Source organism: Homalodisca vitripennis, unplaced genomic scaffold, assembly GCF_021130785.1.
Source record: "Homalodisca vitripennis isolate AUS2020 unplaced genomic scaffold, UT_GWSS_2.1 ScUCBcl_5;HRSCAF=288, whole genome shotgun sequence".
NCBI classification, from domain to species: Eukaryota; Metazoa; Arthropoda; class Insecta; order Hemiptera; family Cicadellidae; genus Homalodisca; species Homalodisca vitripennis.
The window spans coordinates 237,764-261,417 of NW_025776138.1; the positions used below are offsets into that span (position 1 = coordinate 237,764).

General features: G+C 37.0%; 1 protein-coding gene across 1 annotated transcript; it reads left to right on the forward strand.

Annotated features, from left to right (window-relative positions):
* Positions 1 to 614: 614 nt before the first annotated feature.
* LOC124370118 lies at positions 615 to 14,763 on the forward strand (the record flags this gene model as incomplete). The annotated part of the gene is made up of 3 exons (XM_046828410.1): positions 615 to 2,271; positions 2,307 to 3,218; positions 13,892 to 14,763. Coding segments are annotated over exons 1-3 (3,441 nt in total), but the record flags the coding sequence as incomplete, so codon positions are not given.
* Positions 14,764 to 23,654: the final 8,891 nt, after the last annotated feature.

Here is a 23,654-nt window from a genome sequence, read left to right on the forward strand (position 1 = left end):
ACCCATTATCTGCAATTCTAGGGATTGTATTGTCCCATCTAATTCCCTCAGGGGCAGTGGGCTTTCCACTGTACGGGTGTTTTGGCGACCCCGGGGTACCTGAGCCAAGCTGTGAGAACCTTCTCACAGTTCTTCCAGAGCTAGGGCCTTTCTTCCCATCTTTTAGGTCTTAGCTCACTGTCTTTATTCTTTTCTGAGCTAACTTTGCTCGCCTTCTTCTTCTTTTCGACCCCGCATTACGGGTGTCCTTCCACCTTCTTTCGACCGGCGCATGCTGGGGAGTCCTGGGAGTGTCCCTGACTTGCTGCAGGGACTGATGTGTGCCTCGCACTGCCGATGGCCCTCTCCAGTGTGTTGTCAGAAGCCAGCTACTTCGGTCCTTGGTCAGGAAGTGCGGCATGGATGCAGGGATCGGACTCTGCATTGCCACGGGCGACCCCCAGCACGTACGGCACCTTGTGTGTATCGGTGCTGGGCAAACGGAGGTTCGGGCCCCGGGGAACTGGGGTAGGGGCGTCCACTCTCCTACGGGAGGAGGACCTCCAAGGGTACACCCGCTCTCGGCCAATGAACGGGCCGCTCCTTGCCGCACGATGCGCTGGTGACAAAAAAGCATGGACTGTCAAACTACATACAGGAGTAATGGAAAGGAGAAGGAGCAAGCCGCTTTCAAGCGCAGTTCAATTATGCAAAGGTCTCCGACCTTGACGACTGGGACGCCGACGAGGAGACTTAAAACCTCCCCTCCGCCGGTGCCGTTCAAGGCTGTTAGTGACACCGGATCGTCGTCCGGATCCGGAAAGAGGAAAGAAGAGGTCGATCTGGCGATGGAGGTGACCAACCCGGAAACACCTCAAGGAATTCCTCCCAGCAACAGCTCTCTTCGTGCGGCATTCGGTCTGCAAATGCTTCAGCAGCAGCATGACGATGCCAGCGAAGAGGAGGACCTGTCACTGAAAAAAATGAAAGCTCTTTTGAAGGAGATGGCCAAGGCTCTCCTTACTCAGAGGAACGTGAACAAGGCGATTAAGGATGGAATTCCGAAACTCGATGATTTCCTTGGTGAAATCGAGGAATGCCGGAAGATCAGGCTGAAGGCGGTGAAGCAGGAGCGCGACATCATGAACCGTGTCATATCTGATTCACCTCAAGCTCAAGCTTATCTGGCTGAGTCTCAGACCCAAGCCAGAAAGCGAGTAAAGCGGCAGAGAGGTTCTTCGCCGGGAAGCCCTGAGCTTAGGGAATTGGATCCAGCGCCGAATCCAGTCTTCTTCTCTGCTTCCACACAGACTGAGGACGTTCCGGCTGCTGATTTAGTTCCTGCTCCGGTAGGGGTTCCTGCACCAGCAGCTGCTCTAATCCCAGCGTCAATCCCATCGACATCTCTCAACTCGCAGGGGCCCGCTCCGCAAACACCTTTGGGGAACTGGGAGAGACGCCTGTCAAAAAAGGAGAGGAGACAGCTAAAGCGCGCCGAGGCTGCCTCAAAAAAGACGCCTGCAAAAGGGAAGAAGAAAGTCCAAGTCTCTGAACCGGTTAAGGAGACCCCTAGCATAACTTCCAGGAAGCCTTCACGACCCAGGCTCAAGAAGCCTAGGCCTGAGGCGATTTTGATCAAACCCTTAGGGGGGCGATCTTTCGCCGATGTCCTAGGACAGATTAAAACCCAGGCGAAACCGGAAGAGACGGAGACTACAATCAAGTCCATCCGACGAACCCAGAACGGGGATGTTCTCCTCGAACTGGGAAAATCGAGGGACAAGGACGGTTTTGCTGCTTCCCTCAAAACCGCTCTTGGTGACAAAGGCTCTATTCGAACCCTTCAACCGAGATGTTCAGTTGAGATCCGAGACCTAGACGCTCTATCTACAGAGGACGAGGTGATCAAAGCGTTAAAGAAGGCGCTTCCAGAACTACCGGGAGAAGCGGGAGGTCTCAAGGTCTGGTTGACAAAACCAAATCGGAGCCAGCAGCGTATGGCAATTGCTGAATTGGGCGAAAAGCACGCTAATAAGCTGCTTAGCCTCCAGCACCTGAGAGTCGGATGGGTGAGTTGCAGGCTCAAACAAAGGGTCATCGTGCAAAGATGCTACCGGTGCCTAGCGTTCGGTCACTCTTCCCGTACCTGCAGAGGGCCAGACCGAAGTTTCAACTGCCTCCGGTGCGGAGACCAAGGCCACAAGAAGAAAGACTGCACCTCGAGCCTCTCCTGTTTCCTCTGTAAGGAGACAGGTTCTGCTGGGAATGCTCTTGGTCACTTACCTGGTTCTGGTCAGTGCGGTGTTTTTAGATCCGCACTCGAACAGGCAAAAGGCAGAGGCCAATAATCCGTATCCTACAGGCCAATCTTCAAAGATCCTGGGGGGCTGATAATCTTCTAAATCAGCTCGCCCGAGAACTCGGTGTCGACGCGCTCCTAGTCAGCGAGCAGTATCGGGACAGGGACCCAGGCATTTGGATCCCAGACAGTCTAGGTACTGCAGCTTTCTGGGCCCGGAACTCACAAGAAGTTATGGTGCGGAGTCACGGACGTGGCCGAGGATTCGTCTGGATAAGGTGTAGGGATGTAACTTTCTTCAGTTGCTACCTCACCCCAAACGAGGCCATCCAAGACTTCCGCGACAAGATTGATTGTTTGGAGGAGAGCGTGCTCGGCACCACTGGGCACGTTGTCGTTGGCGGTGATTTCAACGCGAGGGCCGTCGAGTGGGGTATGCCCTCTACCAACTCCCGGGGGAAATACATCTTGGACTTCATCGCCAGGGCCGGGCTCGTCGTCCTCAACCAGGGCGACACGCCTACTTTCAGGCGCCCCGGGCAGAGAGGCACGATTCCTGACGTAACCTTCGCGTCTGAGTCTCTTCTTTCGAGGATCTCTGGCTGGAGGGTGGTAGAGGATTACACGGGTAGTGACCACCAGTACATTGTTTTTGATCTGCATGATTTAAACCGTAGAGTTTCCGCATCCCGGGATGGGCCACGCCGATGGAACACCAATAAACTGGACGTGGTCAAGTTCACCGAGGTTATATCTCGGGGAGCGCAGGCGAATCCTGGTGAGGCTGGCGCCGAGGCTTTAGTAACATCCACGATGGAACTTTTTGTCTCGGCCTGTGACCGGTCTATGCCGCGAAAGAAACTCCGCCGTGGCAAGCAACCCGTCTACTGGTGGACTGAAGAGATTGCGGAGCTCAGAAGAACATGCCTTAGAGCAAAACGTGCCGCCACTAGAGCGAGAATTCCTGCAGATAGAGTTCGTAAGTCGGATGTCTACAAAACTGCGAGAAAGTCTCTCCGCCGAGCTATCAACAGGAGCAAGGCGAATAGCTGGAGGAAACTTCGGGACGACGTCGATTCCGATCCTTGGGGTTTGGGTTACAAAGTTGTGACCCAGAAACTCGGCGCCCGCTCTCCACCCTCCATCATGGAGGGCGCCACCATGGAGAGGATCGTCACTGCCCTGTTTCCTGTACATCCACAGCGACCACTAGTTGACTTCGAACGGGTGGAGAGCGTTCCGCTTTTTACTATTGAGGAGTTGGAAACCTCCGTTCTCACCCTGAAAAGCAACAAGGCTCCCGGCCCGGACGGGATTCCCAGCGAGGCTCTGAAGAAGATTTTCACCATCAATCCCGGGTTGTTGCTGAGAATGTACAATGCCTGCTTGGTTGAAGGAGTGTTTCCATCTCCCTGGAAAACCGCCAGGCTGGTGCTTATTAGCAAGGGAAAAGGTGATCCAGAGCTGCCGTCGTACTACAGACCTCTCTGCATGCTGGACACGGCTGGAAAACTTTTTGAAAAATTAATCCGTTCCCGCCTGATTTCTGCCGTGGTAGCTGTCGGGGACCTATGCCCTCGTCAGTACGGTTTCAGAAAGGGACGATCAACAATCGACGCGATTACGGAAGTACATAAAGCAGTTGAAAGAGCCGAGAGCCACAACAATTTCTCCCGCCGAGTAGTGCTTCTTGTTACGCTTGATGTCAAGAATGCCTTCAACTCGGCGAGATGGGTCGATATGTTGGATGCACTTCGTGACACCTTCCGAATTCCAACGTATCTGTTGCGGCTCATCGAGGACTACCTCCGTTCTAGGCGTCTGATATATGACACTCGAGACGGAGCGATGACGGTGGATGATGGCCAATGTTGGGGGTCCTCGGTCCAGCAAAAGACGGTTATTGATGTCCGCAGTCCAGTCCGTACTCCTTTATAGGGCAGAGGTGTGGGCAGACGCTCTTACCAAGGAATGTTATAGGTTGCGACTCGCCCGGGTTCAGCGTCAAGCTGCGCTCCGGGTGTGTTCCGCCTATCGGACAGTATCCGAGCCTGCCGTCCTGGTGGTTGCCGGAGTCATCCCTGTCAAGCTCTTGGCAGGGGAGAGGAAGGCGATTTATCAGAGACAAGGCGAGATCGGCAAGGACGCAGCAAGATCCGAAGAGCGTGCCCGAACCTTCCAGCAGTGGCAACACAGCTGGGAGCACGAAACCCGAGGACGATGGACTGCGCGACTCATCGAGCAGGTTCAACCATGGGTCGAAAGGCGGCATGGCGAGGTGGATTACTACCTCACGCAGTTCCTGACAGGTCACGGCTATTTCAAGTCGTACCTGAACCGGATGGGCAAGACCGATTCACCGGATTGCATCTACTGCCCGGGCGTTCCCGACGACGCGGAACACACCTTCTTCCACTGTCCGCGTTGGGAAAGGCCCCGCCTGGAGGCCACAAGAAAACTCGGGGTTTTTTCGGTGGATACGGTCTGCGAAAAGATAATGGAGGATGAGGGGAACTGGGATTGTTTGTCACAGTTCGTCCGGGGCATCCTCCTGGAAAAGAGACCCGATCTGGACCGCGAAGTGGCCCAGATCCCTTGACCGAGCGGCTGGATAAGGAGCGAGCCTCACGGGCTTAAGCCAAATTTAGGCCTAGCCTGAAGTAATGTGATAAACAATCCCAGGTTAGAATCCTAAAGAGTAGAGGAGGTTTTTTAGTGGGTAAACCCGTTTTTAGGGGAGTCCCACACTACAGGCTGGCCACCTGTGTGCGTAATAGCACTTTTCCTGCCTCTCCCTCAAAAAAAAAAAAAATTGTCCCATCTAATATCATACAAGACACTTTCTAGGGATAATTAATTCGTCTGTGTTAGATGAGTAATACCCACCCATTATCTGCAATTCTAGGGATTGTATTGTCCCATCTAATATCATACAAGACACTTTCTAGGGATAATTAATTCGTCCGTGTTAGATTAGTAATACCCCACCCATTATCTGCAATTCTAGGGATTGTATTGTCCCATCTAATATCATACAAGACACTTTCTAGGGATAATTAATTCGTCTGTGTTAGATGAGTAATACCCCACCCATTATCTGCAATTCTAGGGATTGTATTGTCCCATCTAATATCATACAAGACACTTTCTAGGGATAATTAATTCGTCTGTGTTAGATGAGTAATACCCCACCCATTATCTGCAATTCTAGGGATTGTATTGTCCCATCTAATATCATACAAGACACTTTCTAGGGATAATTAATTCGTCTGTGTTAGATGAGTAATACCCCACCCATTATCTGCAATTCTAGGGATTGTATTGTCCCATCTAATATCATACAAGACACTTTCTAGGGATAATTAATTCGTCTGTGTTAGATGAGTAATACCCCACCCATTATCTGCAATTCTAGGGATTGTATTGTCCCATCTAATATCATACAAGACACTTTCTAGGGATAATTAATTTCGTCTGTGTTAGATGAGTAATACCCCACCCATTATCTGCAATTCTAGGGATTGTATTGTCCCATCTAATATCATACAAGACACTTTCTAGGGATAATTAATTCGTCTGTGTTAGATGAGTAATACCCCACCCATTATCTGCAATTCTAGGGATTGTATTGTCCCATCTAATATCATACAAGACACTTTCTAGGGATAATTAATTCGTCTGTGTTAGATGAGTAATACCCCACCCATTATCTGCAATTCTAGGGATTGTATTGTCCCATCTAATATCATACAAGACACTTTCTAGGGATAATTAATTCGTCTGTGTTAGATGAGTAATACCCCACCCATTATCTGCAATTCTAGGGATTGTATTGTCCCATCTAATATCATACAAGACACTTTCTAGGGATAATTAATTCGTCTGTGTTAGATGAGTAATACCCCACCCATTATCTGCAATTCTAGGGATTGTATTGTCCCATCTAATATCATACAAGACACTTTCTAGGGATAATTAATTCGTCTGTGTTAGATGAGTAATACCCCACCCATTATCTGCAATTCTAGGGATTGTATTGTCCCATCTAATATCATACAAGACACTTTCTAGGGATAATTAATTCGTCTGTGTTAGATGAGTAATACCCCACCCATTATCTGCAATTCTAGGGATTGTATTGTCCCATCTAATATCATACAAGACACTTTCTAGGGATAATTAATTCGTCTGTGTTAGATGAGTAATACCCCACCCATTATCTGCAATTCTAGGGATTGTATTGTCCCATCTAATATCATACAAGACACTTTCTAGGGATAATTAATTCGTCTGTGTTAGATGAGTAATACCCACCCATTATCTGCAATTCTAGGGATTGTATTGTCCCATCTAATATCATACAAGACACTTTCTAGGGATAATTAATTCGTCTGTGTTAGATGAGTAATACCCCACCCATTATCTGCAATTCTAGGGATTGTATTGTCCCATCTAATATCATACAAGACACTTTCTAGGGATAATTAATTCGTCTGTGTTAGATGAGTAATACCCCACCCATTATCTGCAATTCTAGGGATTGTATTGTCCCATCTAATATCATACAAGACACTTTTCTAGGGATAATTAATTCGTCTGTGTTAGATGAGTAATACCCCACCCATTATCTGCAATTCTAGGGATTGTATTGTCCCATCTAATATCATACAAGACACTTTCTAGGGATAATTAATTCGTCTGTGTTAGATGAGTAAGACCCCACCCATTATCTGCAATTCTAGGGATTGTATTGTACCATCTAATATCATACAAGACACTTTCTAGGGATAATTAATTCGTCTGTGTTAGATGAGTAATACCCCACCCATTATCTGCAATTCTAGGGATTGTATTGTCCCATCTAATATCATACAAGACACTTTCTAGGGATAATTAATTCGTCTGTGTTAGATGAGTAATACCCCACCATTATCTGCAATTCTAGGGATTGTATTGTCCCATCTAATATCATACAAGACACTTTCTAGGGATAATTAATTCGTCTGTGTTAGATGAGTAATACCCCACCCATTATCTGCAATTCTAGGGATTGTATTGTCCCATCTAATATCATACAAGACACTTTCTAGGGATAATTAATTCGTCTGTGTTAGATGAGTAATACCCCACCCATTATCTGCAATTCTAGGGATTGTATTGTCCCATCTAATATCATACAAGACACTTTCTAGGGATAATTAATTCGTCTGTGTTAGATGAGTAATACCCCACCCATTATCTGCAATTCTAGGGATTGTATTGTCCCATCTAATATCATACAAGACACTTTCTAGGGATAATTAATTCGTCTGTGTTAGATGAGTAATACCCCACCCATTATCTGCAATTCTAGGGATTGTATTGTCCCATCTAATATCATACAAGACACTTTCTAGGGATAATTAATTCGTCTGTGTTAGATGAGTAATACCCCACCCATTATCTGCAATTCTAGGGATTGTATTGTCCCATCTAATATCATACAAGACACTTTCTAGGGATAATTAATTCGTCTGTGTTAGATGAGTAATACCCCACCCATTATCTGCAATTCTAGGGATTGTATTGTCCCATCTAATATCATACAAGACACTTTCTAGGGATAATTAATTCGTCTGTGTTAGATGAGTAATACCCCACCCATTATCTGCAATTCTAGGGATTGTATTGTCCCATCTAATATCATACAAGACACTTTCTAGGGATAATTAATTCGTCTGTGTTAGATGAGTAATACCCCACCCATTATCTGCAATTCTAGGGATTGTATTGTCCCATCTAATATCATACAAGACACTTTCTAGGGATAATTAATTCGTCTGTGTTAGATGAGTAATACCCCACCCATTATCTGCAATTCTAGGGATTGTATTGTCCCATCTAATATCATACAAGACACTTTCTAGGGATAATTAATTCGTCTGTGTTAGATGAGTAATACCCCACCCATTATCTGCAATTCTAGGGATTGTATTGTCCCATCTAATATCATACAAGACACTTTCTAGGGATAATTAATTCGTCTGTGTTAGATGAGTAATACCCCACCCATTATCTGCAATTCTAGGGATTGTATTGTCCCATCTAATATCATACAAGACACTTTCTAGGGATAATTAATTCGTCTGTGTTAGATGAGTAATACCCCACCCATTATCTGCAATTCTAGGGATTGTATTGTCCCATCTAATATCATACAAGACACTTTCTAGGGATAATTAATTCGTCTGTGTTAGATGAGTAATACCCCACCCATTATCTGCAATTCTAGGGATTGTATTGTCCCATCTAATATCATACAAGACACTTTCTAGGGATAATTAATTCGTCTGTGTTAGATGAGTAATACCCCACCCATTATCTGCAATTCTAGGGATTGTATTGTCCCATCTAATATCATACAAGACACTTTCTAGGGATAATTAATTCGTCTGTGTTAGATGAATAATACCCCACCCATTATCTGCAATTCTAGGGATTGTATTGTCCCATCTAATATCATACAAGACACTTTCTAGGGATAATTAATTCGTCTGTGTTAGATGAGTAATACCCCACCCATTATCTGCAATTCTAGGGATTGTATTGTCCCATCTAATATCATACAAGACACTTTCTAGGGATAATTAATTCGTCTGTGTTAGATGAGTAATACCCCACCCATTATCTGCAATTCTAGGGATTGTAGTGTTCCATCTAATATCATACAAGACACTTTCTAGGGATAATTAATTCGTCTGTGTTAGATGAGTAATACCCCACCCATTATCTGCAATTCTAGGGATTGTATTGTCCCATCTAATATCATACAAGACACTTTCTAGGGATAATTAATTCGTCTGTGTTAGATGAGTAATACCCCACCCATTATCTGCAATTCTAGGGATTGTATTGTCCCATCTAATATCATACAAGACACTTTCTAGGGATAATTAATTCGTCTGTGTTAGATGAGTAATACCCCACCCATTATCTGCAATTCTAGGGATTGTAGTGTCCCATCTAATATCATACAAGACACTTTCTAGGGGTAATTAATTCGTCTGTGTTAGATGAGTAATACCCCACCCATTATCTGCAATTCTAGGGATTGTATTGTCCCATCTAATATCATACAAGACACTTTCTAGGGATAATTAATTCGTCTGTGTTAGATGAGTAATACCCCACCCATTATCTGCAATTCTAGGGATTGTATTGTCCCATCTAATATCATACAAGACACTTTCTAGGGATAATTAATTCGTCATTCATTAAAATCCTGATGTAGTGAAACAATCTTAAGTTTTACCCCATAAGAACAACGTTAAGCATCACAAAGAGACTTTTATTTTTGGTCTAAGAATTGTGGTAAATTTCTTTTTTTCTTGTTTTAAGTTTTTAAAGGAATTTTTTTTTTCAAATAGTATACCTTTACGATTTTTTACGATAAATGTGGACAAGTTCTCAAAATCTCTAGCTAGACAATCTGGTCTTCTTTTAAAACTACTCTTAACAATTCAGAAATGCTGACCAGTACAGTCTTCCAAGCTTGTTACCTGGCTATCCAGTAGTCATAGCTCAAATCAAACTTGCATCTTTTTAAGAAAATTTTATTTTGTACAACAATTTTTGGTAACTTTCTGTCATATCTCTAACAGTTAGCCTGCAAAGCGCCCACAAAGAAAAGACTTTTTTTAAATCCTTTTAACACCCTGGCAAACGTAATCTCAGAATTCAACCCATCACCAAATATGTCTCATCCCCGAATTCATTGTGCACCTGAACATGAGCCAAGTGCGTAGGCGAAGGCGATCCCTTAATATAAATACGAGTATTAACATTAAAACTCCAATTTAAATAACAAATATTACAATAACAACTATACAGCAACGTTTAAGATCTGCTTTATACTAAAAAATCACAACCGACTGTTCGGTCTTCTACGAGAAGGATAGTCACTCTTAGTTAATAATATCACAGCTCGGGTTTTTTACGTGACTTCCCAACCTCAGAGACAGAGATGAATAAGAAGTGATTCATGAGACGTAGTGTGTTATCCATCTCTGTCCCAATACAGTAGCCACGATAAATTTTAGGATTTTTATTATTACTCATCTTGTTTAAAAGTAAGAAGGAAACAATTTTAATGATCCAAAGTTTAATAGAATCCGTCGTTTTTACGAAATACTGTACAGTACAAATAAATAATTTGAAAATCTTACCATACTGACATATTTAAACTGTCTGATTAATGAGCTATGACATGGAATTAATGAAGTAATTGTTGGATTCTTAATTCAATTCTAAACTACTGGTGATGAGCGATGTACATAATGAAATATTTATTTTAAACATTTGTGTATTTGAATCTGATATTAACTAGTACACTGCCCTATCTAGTCTATTTAAAGGTGTATGTGACTTAGTATACTTTTATTTATTGGCGATTTCTTTAATTAAATTTTTCATTTTTTGAACATTTTTTAATAGAATTTAAAGTTTGAAATTTTTTTTAATATTGTAAATTTGATTTATATTATCTTATTTAAGAAGAGTTCTATCTTTTTGCATAATTCCGTCTATTTGTTTAATTGTATGTTACTTCTATAGGACACTTAAATGTAGTTGAGTAGGCTAAGTATTTACGAACGTTTCAAACTTTTACCGGTCTTTGATTCACAAAATGGGACGTTATACATGTCTAGAAACTACTTACACATTCATGGCTCAGGAGCAAGTTGCTCACCACTCACCAAAGTTTACGATTTCTCTAACGACGAGTGGAAGAGTCATGGACTTGTGAACCTCCAAACTATAATTAGATCTGTGTGTGTTTGTGAGTCGTAGATCTGGATCTCTGATTGATCAATTACAGTTTGCACTGCTTGAAATGTTATCAAATAATATTTGTATAGTTAATATTAAATAATATTAGAAGCTAACTTCATAATTTAAACATCAACAGTTAAAACGAAGTCTGGGATGAAATTGTAAATATGAAAGCAATGTTTACTACATTCCTTTGGAAAACCTCATTTTTATGTTTACTTATTTATGTTAAGAGACAAACCACAAAATAATTTTAAGGTATTGTCTGAAGATTTCCTCACTCCATCTTAAGCCAGATAAAGAAACTAAAAAATAATGTCTCTATTTGGAAATATTTATTCCATATCACACGTTATACTTTTACTCTTTTGAGATAAGTATAATCAATACCATTACAGTATAATACGCACCAAACTGTTTTATATTAATGTAGGTAATGTTTCTATAGCTTTTGTTAAAATTCTATGGATTTGAATTTCATTACGAAGTATAATTTTTCAATTGAATAAAAATATGTTTACAAATAAGTACACTAACATTTATTTTTATGTAACATGTGAATTTGTTAGTATTAAAATATTATTTTTAAGTTTAAAGCCTCAAAAATAATTTACTTTTCATGAAATTATTAATCGGTCCTAAACTGTAAGTCATGTGCAGTTTAGTAATGTTATTTTTACGTTGCTACTGTATACCTGCAACTGCACACCTACTACTGTATACCTGCTCCTTTATACTTGATGCTGTATATTTATCATTTTCATTTAAGTAGCCGAGAGCCAATTTGAACTGTATAAGCATAAAATATCCGGTTTATTTAAACAGGAGATTTTTTCTAAATAAGAAATGGATTTTGGTGTAGCCACACTAAATTTTGCGTAGGTCGAAATGAGAGGGTATCGAATAGGTTAAAAATATTAAAAGAATTTTTGTCTCATTTTATATTCTTTATAGATTGGTACACTTAAAAAGGACCTTAATACACAAAAACAATATTTGTATCATCATTAGACTACTAGATAAGGAGACAGAAAGTTGCCACTTTAAAGGTCTGTACATAGCTGACAGTGACTTCAAATTCATTTTCATGTCTGACTGATTTTAAAATGTTAACATTTTGGTGCCCTACAACTTCGACCTGCACAGAAACTTCGATTCCATTCATAAGAGAAGTCTTTCTTTCGTCATCAAGAAATAGCGTGCTTATGTAATAGAAATTCGCTCTAGATTAATGTTGCTAGATTATAATTTCGCTCTAGATTACTCCTGAAAATCTGCAGGGAATAAATATTCATAATGAATTAAATACTTATGAACAACCTGCAGTATGTCCATAAACAAAGAGCTGAAATCATTTACAAATACTTTTACAGACTAAAAAATAACCTGATTGAATATTATTGAAATAAGTACAGTTATTAACAATAAGAAGTTTTCATTAAACAGTAAGCCAGAGAGTGGGCCAATTTTGGATTTCCTGAAAATTCAGTTGAATACGAATAAGTTTTTTTCTGCTACCTTGTTCAACTAAACTTGTAACATAAGTTAGTTACAGTAATTGTACATCAACTCTATAGCGTACTCTCGTTATCATTGTATAGCATTAATCTTTAGAGAACAAAACTTTTAACTCTGGAATATTCAAATAGTTCATATAACTGTTGCATATTTATAGGACTATTTACTGGATACTCTTTTTGAACTTAATGATATACGTTTCCTTTTAGAAGAGATTTCCATAAATTCCTGGAAACTTGCTCTTCCACATAAAATCAAAACCCATTCCTAAAATGTTGCTACCTAATAGATCTTAAGGGTTGAATAACTCTTAGTGACAATAATAGTCTGTATGACGAGTATCTACAAGTCTGTTACATAATGAACCGTGAGTTTTGTCACTGAGTTAGCTCTTTACGATCATCCACAATGGATGAATCTTTCGAATTAATTTACGATAGGTGCATACTAAAAGTAAAGTCGGTGAGGGTTTATTTTATATTACAAAATAATATTATTTGTATTACAGAAAGAAATTATATTTTTATCGTAGGGTTGTATTGCATATTTTTACAGTGACTACAGTGCACTTCTAATAATAAATAAAATTATTAAGTTGCTAATTATAATTATTGAGCCATTGATCTTTTCTGTTAATGCCAGTATTTTACTGTTTGTACAACAGAAATGCTAAGAAATATTTAATAGTGAACCCTGATCTCTGTTTTCTTTCCATGTTTGGGTTCACAAGTCTTTAACTACCCTATCCAATTAACTATTTATTCAATTTGAATTAGTATAATTATGCTAGATTTGGTTATGTTATGTTATGTTAAGTCGGGTTAGTTAAGATAGGTTATGTTTCAGATTTACTATTAGGAGTGGAATTCTGTCTCTGATTTCAGATAAAAAAAATCAAAAATATTAATTCGCATTACTTATTTTTTACACTAGTTAGGCACTTTGAGTCGTTACATGAATCCTACTCACGCAATATTTGGATAGTTTTCAGTTTATTCCCATCCTATTGATCTATCTTATTGAATGTATGTATGTAATGTGTTGGAATGTATTTATACCGTTCTTTATCATCTCTAGATCGTCAACGCTGGGCAATTATTTTAAAAATACTATACACCTTGTTAAAAACCTACTACTAACACTCATTAAACGCAATAAAAATGCTCAGATATTGTATTCGATACCGTCACAACAAAACTCATTCAAATATACACGATATTGTATTGAAAATTACCTTTTCTGACATAAAATTACTTCTGTGTCTCGTTGGATTTTACGCTCAAGAAGAAAGAGGGTTGGTTGTGCTGGTCACATACAACTTCCTTACACTTCTGTGTCTCGTTGTATTTTACGCTCAAGAAGAAAGAGAGTTGGTTGTGCTGGTCACATACAACTTCCTTACACTTCTGTGTCTCGTTGGATTTTACGCTCAAGAAGAAAGAGAGTTGGTTGTGCTGGTCACATACAACTTCCTTACACTTATGTGTCTCGTTGGATTTTACGCTCAAGAAGAAAGAGAGTTGGTTGTGCTGGTCACATACAACTTCCTTACACTTATGTGTCTCGTTGGATTTTACGCTCAAGAAGAAAGAGAGTTGGTTGTGCTGGTCACATACAACTTCCTTACACTTCTGTGTCTCGTTGGATTTTACGCTCAAGAAGAAAGAGAGTTGGTTGTGCTGGTCACATACAACTTCCTTACACTTCTGTGTCTCGTTGGATTTTACGCTCAAGAAGAAAGAGAGTTGGTTGTGCTGGTCACATACAACTTCCTTACACTTCTGTGTCTCGTTGGATTTTACGCTCAAGAAGAAAGAGAGTTGGTTGTGCTGGTCACATACAACTTCCTTACACTTCTGTGTCTCGTTGGATTTTACGCTCAAGAAGAAAGAGAGTTGGTTGTGCTGGTCACATACAACTTCCTTACACTTCTGTGTCTCGTTGGATTTTACGCTCAAGAAGAAAGAGAGTTGGTTGTGCTGGCCACATACAACTTCCTTACACTTTTGTGTCTCGTTGGATTTTACGCTCAAGAAGAAAGAGAGTTGGTTGTGCGGTCACATACAACTTCCTTACACTTCTGTGTCTCGTTGGATTTTACGTTCAAGAACAAAGAGAGTTGGTTGTGCTGGTCACATACTTCCTTAGACTTCTGGGTACGTTTATTCTGTATAACATTATATTATACAAAGGTTTTTATTTTACTTGTTACGTGAACCATGCAAAATTTATATTTAAGACTATCGTGTCAAAACTAGATTTTGCCGTAGAATTTTTTCCACTTAGTATAAATTTTCAATATTTCGAGAGTGAGAGAAAAAGAACTATAGAGAGTAAGAAAGATAGATGGATTGAGGAGGAATATATTATTTAGAAAAGAGTGGATTTGAATATGTTATCAGTATTAGCCTAATAACCACAAATAATAACGATTGCCTCAGACAATTGGATCAATTTACGCATAGCACTCACTAATCTCTTGATATCGTCGTTCTATGATGTACATTTCAAGATATTGTTAAATTAGCGGAGGGAAAATGTGTGAAAGAGTTTAAGAGAGAGAACGAAAAAGCGAGACAGATATTGATTGAAGTGGTAAAAGAAGGGAAAATAGAGGAGTGAGAAGGAGGTAGAAGAGCAATGGGAACAAAAAGAACTTCCAATAAATTTATTCTTTGGTGGCAGATGTATTAATTAATTATATTTATCAGTAATGCACTGCAGCTCGGGCAGTTAAGTTTTTGCTTTTAGAGCATTTAAAGCGTTTTCAGTTTACTTTGGCTAGTAATAATTTATACATTTTACATATAATACTCAAACATTGTACATCTTAAGAGTTGAAAATAAAATATCAATGCCCATTTTGTAAAACATAATTTATTAGCATATGATGTCTGTTTATTACAACATTCAAACTAGACTATAACTTTAATTTAGGTGTTAATGGTTAAAAAATACACAAATTTTACCTAAATTCATTCAATATTAACAATTTTTTTTTATTCACAAAACAAAATCATTGAATTAAGCAACGTTATGTAACTTGAAAGCGTGATTATACGCAGTGATAATTATACCTCAGTAGCGTTTAAACACACTGTTTTATGGTATTCTAAAAAGCCTGTAATATGTATTACCTATCTGCCACTACTGCAAATTGAAAAGAATTATCTTTAAGGGATAATACCAGTTTCCTTGTTCTGCCAGTCAAATACCCGAGTATAATATTGTTGGCGACCAACCTTTTTTAATACGAGTCTAAAATAAATACAGAACCTAAATTAAAGACTTCTATACTTCCACAAAGTATATTTCTTCATTAATAATTGTATGAAAGGAATAAAAATACTTAGTTTGCGAGAAAATCTTCATTAAAACAATTAACTAGCACTGGAGTTGAGAAATAATAATAAATATAAAGTACTGCTGTAATAATAATAATTTGCAACTATGAAAATGAGTCTCGTAACATGAAGGGCAAGCGATCATGGGGTAGGCTAAAGTTGAATTATCATGGTATGGAATATGCTACGTTGTGTATATGTGTATGACTAGTTTAAACAAAATTTGTAATTTAACAGTAGACAAACTATATTTTAATAGTAATAGAAATTGTAAAAAAACTTTAGAATACTGTTAAAATGGTTCAAATATAATAAGGGCATCTAGGATGACGTGTCTGTAGGTGGATGCGTAACGTTTAGGAGTCAAGATAACAAAAGAGGCATTCTTGAAATCCACCATCTTGGATTTGAAAAGAATGTTTCAATTAAGATTTGTGTAGGAGTAATGACTTGTTACAGTCTAACCGACAGGGTAAGGTAAAATGTGGAATATACTCCTATTAATATGGAACAGTTGCAGCAATCATATTGACATCTGGTTCATGGTAGAGATTCATGTATCAAGAGCTAAGGCGTGAGCAGCTGTCTTCTTGAAATGCTCCTACACAAGATAACTTAAAAGAGATATCATATTTGTTGACCTGATCATGAGATCGTTCAAAATAGTATGATCCCTTAATATTTTAAAAATTCTACCTGCATCCAATTAGGCTTATTTCAAAAAAACATCGCTTTTTTTGTCATAGAGACTTTAAATTTGGTAACAAAGTAGGAACCTTGTTCACCCAAGAAACAACTGACTTTTGCTTTTAAACCCGTTTGTTTGATCGTCTGTGAACTAAATATTTCGTTGTCGGGTCCTTCGATACTCCGATTTATCGGTTTATTGGTTTAAGACGATTGATTAATTATGTCAGATGATCGATTACTAAATAACTCTGCTAAACACAGCGTTAGGAGCACCGAGCACCTAGGTGCGCGAATTAATCAACACAACATTGACAAACAGTCGAGCAGTTGTGTTGTCCACTCCAACTCTATCTGGTAGATTATACCATTAGCTCTTCCAATCCAACACTGTTACTGTATTGACTGCCACCTCAAGTGCGTAATTCTGTTGTTTGCGGTAACGATTAATGAGCACGTGATGACAAGTTTGTTCATTAACTAATTAAAATCCCTTTTTATTTTATAACATTGACTATTTAGTTGATTGCAACTTAGTTTACCAGTTCTCACCGTATTTGTGTAACAAGAATGTAAATAATGAAATAGTTGGGCCTCGCTATGAAGGTTATTTTCAGTCAATAAATGTTATGTTGCTTATGCCATTGGATTTATTAAATATTTACTAAAATATCCACCTTAATACAGTCCTTAACTTTATCTCTTAATAGTTTCTTTTACCAGATGTTAATGATTTGTAATTTACATAAAATTAAATTTGAATTTAATTATATGATGCAATGTACATTCCTAGCCCACCAACTATCTAACTCGTTAATTTCATGAGGTAACGATGAGATACCTAGATTTGGTTTTAAAGATATAATTATTTTTGTACTATTTAATGTATTCCTATATTTATTTATAAAGGCTAAACGAAATCTGGAATAATTTTAACCAAATTATGTATTAGTAGATCCCATATCAAAATAAATATAAAACCTAGCATGACACATATTTTCCAATTTAAAATAAATTCAAAATGTCAAAAGAATTACGAAATGAATTTTTTTGTTTTTATTGAATGGTACGGTACATTTAATAATTAGTAATTTTGGTTATAATTATTCAAATAATCTTCAATGATCCAACCTGTTCTAGTGGTTTAGTCTTGAATGTAGGAATGAATCAACTGAGTGAACTTATTTATTGATACAAAGCAAATCAACATATTGAACTTAACAAATACAAATTACTTTGATGAGAGTAACTGAATTAATCATTAATATACTGAATAGACTAATGATTACAGTTAGGAAGTGTCATTAAACAAGTTTTTTTTAATGTCTCGGTTGCATTTTAAAGATAGAGCTTAAATAACATTTCAGCTCTGGCTTATTTTACACACCTGAATGCTCACAAAGTGGAAGACATTTTTTAATCATAATAAAACACTTGCAGCTAACTACAACACGGTAACAAAAGTACAGAAACCCCAGAGTAAACAAAGGCTCCAGTTGTAACAAAAGCTGATGAATGACGTCTCGTCTCTTATCGCCCTTTACTGGGTTCCTTTACAACAAAATGTCTAGCTCACGCTCAGTGTCTTGCATAATGATGCCTGGAAGTGACAATTCCCAAGTTTTATGGCTGAAGTTTAGTGAAACAGCTATATAAATGTTATATTAACTCCGTAACGGGGCTGAAAATTCTGATAAGAATATGTATGTAAACACGATTTTTATCCATAGTATATTCATTTTAATCTCAATAAAGTTCATCTCATATTCTTCCTTTTAATAACATCAATGAGATATTCAGATATATGGTTAGTTATTTTGCTATAGTGTTATTTATGTATTGATAGTAAAATCATTACCATAACTTGATATGATTAAATACCATACATATATATATATATATATATATATATATATATATATATATATATATATATGACATAAATAAAGTAGTTCGACTATCTAATTACATACACGTAATAAGATAAATAACCTTCAAAACCATTTAAAAATATATATAAATATATTAAATATATATATATATTAATAAATATATTTAAATATATATATATATATAAATATTTAAATGGTTTTCAAGGTTATTTATCTTATTACGTGTATGTAATTAGATAGTCGTACTACTTTATTTATGTCATATAAATCAAGAAAAAGCAGTGGGCATAATGAATCACTATATATCTAACTATTTTTTATTATATCAGAAGACCATTGACATCAGTTTTAAAAAATTATATGTTTTGTAAGAGTTTTTAACTACAGTAATGAGTACTCTGTATGAATCAGAACTTTTTAAGCCTATGTACTACTGTTATTGTAAAAACTTTCAATGAATATTAGAATAGAATATTAGCTAATATTAAACAACAGTATTTGTTTACAAAGTACGAAACAATTTTTAAACAACACTATGTATACGAGTAGATGGTGTTCTTAAATATGCACTTAGCTAAAAATATGAAGTCTTCTGGAATGAATGAAGTATTACAAATTCACTAAAAATATGAGAACAATCGGAATAACTACAATATAAATAACAGAAAAGCAATTTCTTGAGGTCTGTGTTTACTTTGGTTGGGTCTCGAATAACTTATGCAAATTCAATCCAGGAGAAAGAGCTTGCTACTATGGTAGACCATTCCATAACTTACAATATTGCAGACAGATCAGCTCTAGGGCATAATTTCGTCCTACATAATATGGCCAAGAAATGACATATATCTTGTATTCTTATCTTTCCTGGTCATATATACATTTCATGGTGAGTCTACTGAATAAATAATTAAATAATAAATATTTACCCCTTTCCCCTCAACAATCACCACATTCATCAAGAATGAGTGAATTATAAAAAATAAAACCAGTCTCTCTTTTACCAAGTCCGTTAAATATAAATTCAAAGGTAAAGTAACAAATCTTACACATTACATTTATTAATCATTACTGTACGAGCTCTGATTAAAAGGCATAACTAACTATAATAATCGTCAAATACGGAGAGTAAAGTAGGATTGGGGACTTTCAACAGGTATAGAAACTAGTGATCGATTAAATAACGTAAAAATATTCCTGTCTGAAATAATTATCCAAACACATTAGCCAAGGTCAACTTTGCACTGCTAAAACATAAATTTGCTTTTCCTAAAATATATAGAGTAATTATCCTCACGAAAAATCGAGTGTGCACTGATTGTGCGCTAGGTAGAGGTCGATATGGGATGGCACAATAAAGGTTAAACATATAAAACTGAAATATTTACTTGTATTAAATTTGTTAAGCTTTATAAATTAAAGAAACCATTGGACTCTAAATATCAAAATAAATAAAAAGACTGAAATTATAAATTTTCAGCCAAATAATCAGTATGTGTATGGTTGACGTATGGTATGGTAACGTCGATTTAACTCTTTTTTAGCAGTTTTTTTGCTTATTTCACATAGACTAGGATGTACATTAAAACAGTAAAGATTGGCTCTCCCCATATATCCTGTCCTTTGGATTCATGACCAGACCAGATCAGATACGGGATGACAAGGATAAAAGCATGTCAGACCTCGGGGCAGCGTAACAGGACTTGCAGAAATCAATATCCTGGTCCGGATAGTGACTTCCAATGGACTGATGTTTACCTTTTCATTTTTATATGTGTTCTAGAACTGTTTCGAACCAAATTTAAAATTACCTCAAACTGAGTTAATACAAAAGATATCGCGTACACATTCAGACACACACAAGAGAGAAATATGTGTTTCATCATTTGGTGGGAGAGACCGCGCCAACGCTCAGAAAATGAAAATTCACAGACGCTAATTATAAAATATGACGAAGGACTTGAAAATAGTGGACTTAATCCTAGATTATACATTTAGTAAACTATTATACATTATATATATATATATATTGAGTTACAAATTTCTAGCCTATAGGTTTTCATAAAACTTGTTTAATCGATCAAATAAAGGTACTTAAGAAACTCAAAAATAAGGTTATAGAAACTTTTGAATTGCCATACATGAAATCCACATCCATCAATCCAAATTTTCATTAACAATCCTAGTCAATATTACAGTAAAAATGTCCTTTACTATTAAATTTTTTATAAAAATTAAATTTTAGATTAATCTAAATATGCATTTGAAATTTGAAATTAATCAACCCAACAAATAAATTTCATCACATGGGTAATTAGATAATGAAAATATTTTATAAGATTAACTTTTACAATTTGCTTAACTCATGTGTTTTTCTCATTGCCAACATGTTTAACGGAAGTCCTATATATTCAGATCACTTTTTGACTTATAAATGTTTTTGAGTACCAAATTTCAACAGTTCAGCTTGTTCGGCACTAGTAGGGCGTAGAGTCAGACAACAATCGGTCGCTGTACACACAGCCAAAATATATACCAGATAAGTTTGTATGAGGCGATATAGAAACACTAGTAGGGCGTAGAGTCAGACAACAATCGGTCGCTGTACACACAGCCAAAATATATACCAGATAAGTTTGTATGAGGCGATATAGAAACACTAGTAGGGCGTAGAGTCAGACAACAATCGGTCGCTGTACACACAGCCAAAATATATACCAGATAAGTTTGTATGAGGCGATATAGAAACTATTAGTTCCAGATTCTAGCGTCGAGTTTTAGTAATACCTCATTTCAGTAAAATAAAACTAATAAATCTGTAGTAAAATTCAAAGAAAATGTTGACTATAAAACCAGCAAATACATTAATATATACAGACAGTTTTAAAAAGAAACTTCTCAAACCTATTCGAAATATTTGGTTTTACTCAAACAGAAAAAGAGATGCATCACCTGTTAACCCAGTTACATGATTTAATAAGCCATTAAAGTTAGGAATACAACTGCTTGGAAAGTACCTAAATGGTTAATAAGTAATACAATACAAATAATTTGAGATTTTCACTGTCAGATTCTTACTTCTGTACATTTTATTAATTCATAATTTTTTTAATCCCGAAGATTTGTTTGCATTGAATAAAATAATAGTATGGAACCAAAACTTATTATATACATTTTCTGGAGAAAATAAAATATTCATATCCAACTTTCCCTTCAATCTGACGCATATAACAGCTAACCAGCATTTTGGTAATATACAGCCAGATTGTTAAATTAAAATTCAATTAAGGAAAATATTTATTTGTATTTCTATTTGTACAGTGATGTTAATGTTAATATTCCGAACAATGAAAATGTTTTATTATCAACATGAGATACACAGTTATGCACCATATTCTTCAACATTAACATGAGCATGTCTCATCTGCCAGATTAAACAGGGTAAAATGTTTACCCTAGTTTAAACTCATTAATCTCATTACTTAATTACATTTAGCCCTCTCTAATCACTCTATGTCACTGTTGTATTCTGTAATGATCCCAGACTGTGAGCCTGCAACACCTCGCAATAAATAGCAATTTAATTTAAGGCGTTCGTCGTAAACTGACGCTCACTATTCCAGTTGTGACTGTTCAGTTCTTGCAGGTAAATATTTCTGTAGCTGTAAGATTGGTAAGTACAATGAGGGAGCTGCGTTATCGTAATGTGATATAATAAGTATTTGGCAATACTAGTAAAGATTGTTTAAATCTAAACACTTTGTAATGAATGTTTACATTATGATGTTTAGATGAAGATGAATGTTAAACTTGACAAAAATGTAATGGGGAACATTTCAACATTAAGGCCTTAGTAATACAAGATACTAAATAGAAGAAGAAAACACGTTAATAGATAAAATTAAAAGCTTAACGAACTGTGTTGTGTTTCTCATGCATTTCACAACGTGACTCTATAACCGATGTTTGTTCATTATGTTGCCACCATATAACGTATATTATTTAGAAATGAAATCGTAATAAACTCCAATCAATTAGTGAACAATTACTGACTACCACTCGAAAGATGCAAAAAATATTGAATAGAAGAGCACGTTAAAAGTAATATAATTCCATCCTGTATTTGAACTTAGATAATGTCCTTCTCCATTCTATTCAACTTACTTTTCAAACTGGTGATATTCATCTAATGATTTTCTGAAAGATAACATTTTGAGAGTAACGATCTAAAACTACTGAAATATTAATTCAGTATTTATGACTTCTTGAACATGATTATATAATATTTATAGTTTCCGAACGGCCATATACCAATGTCTCGGGCCATCCTTGCGAACTGCGACAGCTCTTTCGGGTAGTAAACGAAAAACGTATCTCGAAATAGTGAGTAATCACGTAACATTATCAGAATTATCAGATTCTAGATTGTGTGATCAAAGATTCCTAAGAAAGCTTCCAAACATTGTAAGCTCATTTAGCTCATTACATCTATTCTGCAGAAGAAAGCAAAAGTTTCAAACCGAGCTTAGTTCGTTATCTTTACAGCGATAAGACGGTTAATATTTTCACTGATAATGCTGTAAAACCGATTATTATTATTTGTTAATAATATAAAATGTATGAAATAGTATTCGGTCATATTTGTGTGGAAAAAAGAAGTTAATATTTTAAGGCAGGTATTGACTCATTTTGATTAATACAAGAAATTATTGTTCATTGTAATGCTTATTTTAAACGTCGTTATTTAAAGTGACACACTAATCACTGAAGATCATTAAAGGAAACTGCTCGCATTTCACTTCCGATTAGTCAGTCTACTTAATGACCAAACTTCCGTTGTGAGGCACTAACAAGGCCTACTTCCTGCAACAACAAACGTAGAGCTCTAATTTTATTACTTAATGAGATCGATTCCCCTGCCTCCTGTAAGCCTTTCACATAATTGGAACCTCCTACTGCAACGTTGTAAATTCGCTTAGTCTGTTGACTTTTAACAATAGTATCATCCAGTCAAGACCATCAATATGAAAATTTGTATTTAAATGTATTTTTCCACGGGGAAGGTTTATATGCTATGCCCATTGAAGTAACACCCTACCAGGTACACCCTGCACACTATAAACTGCA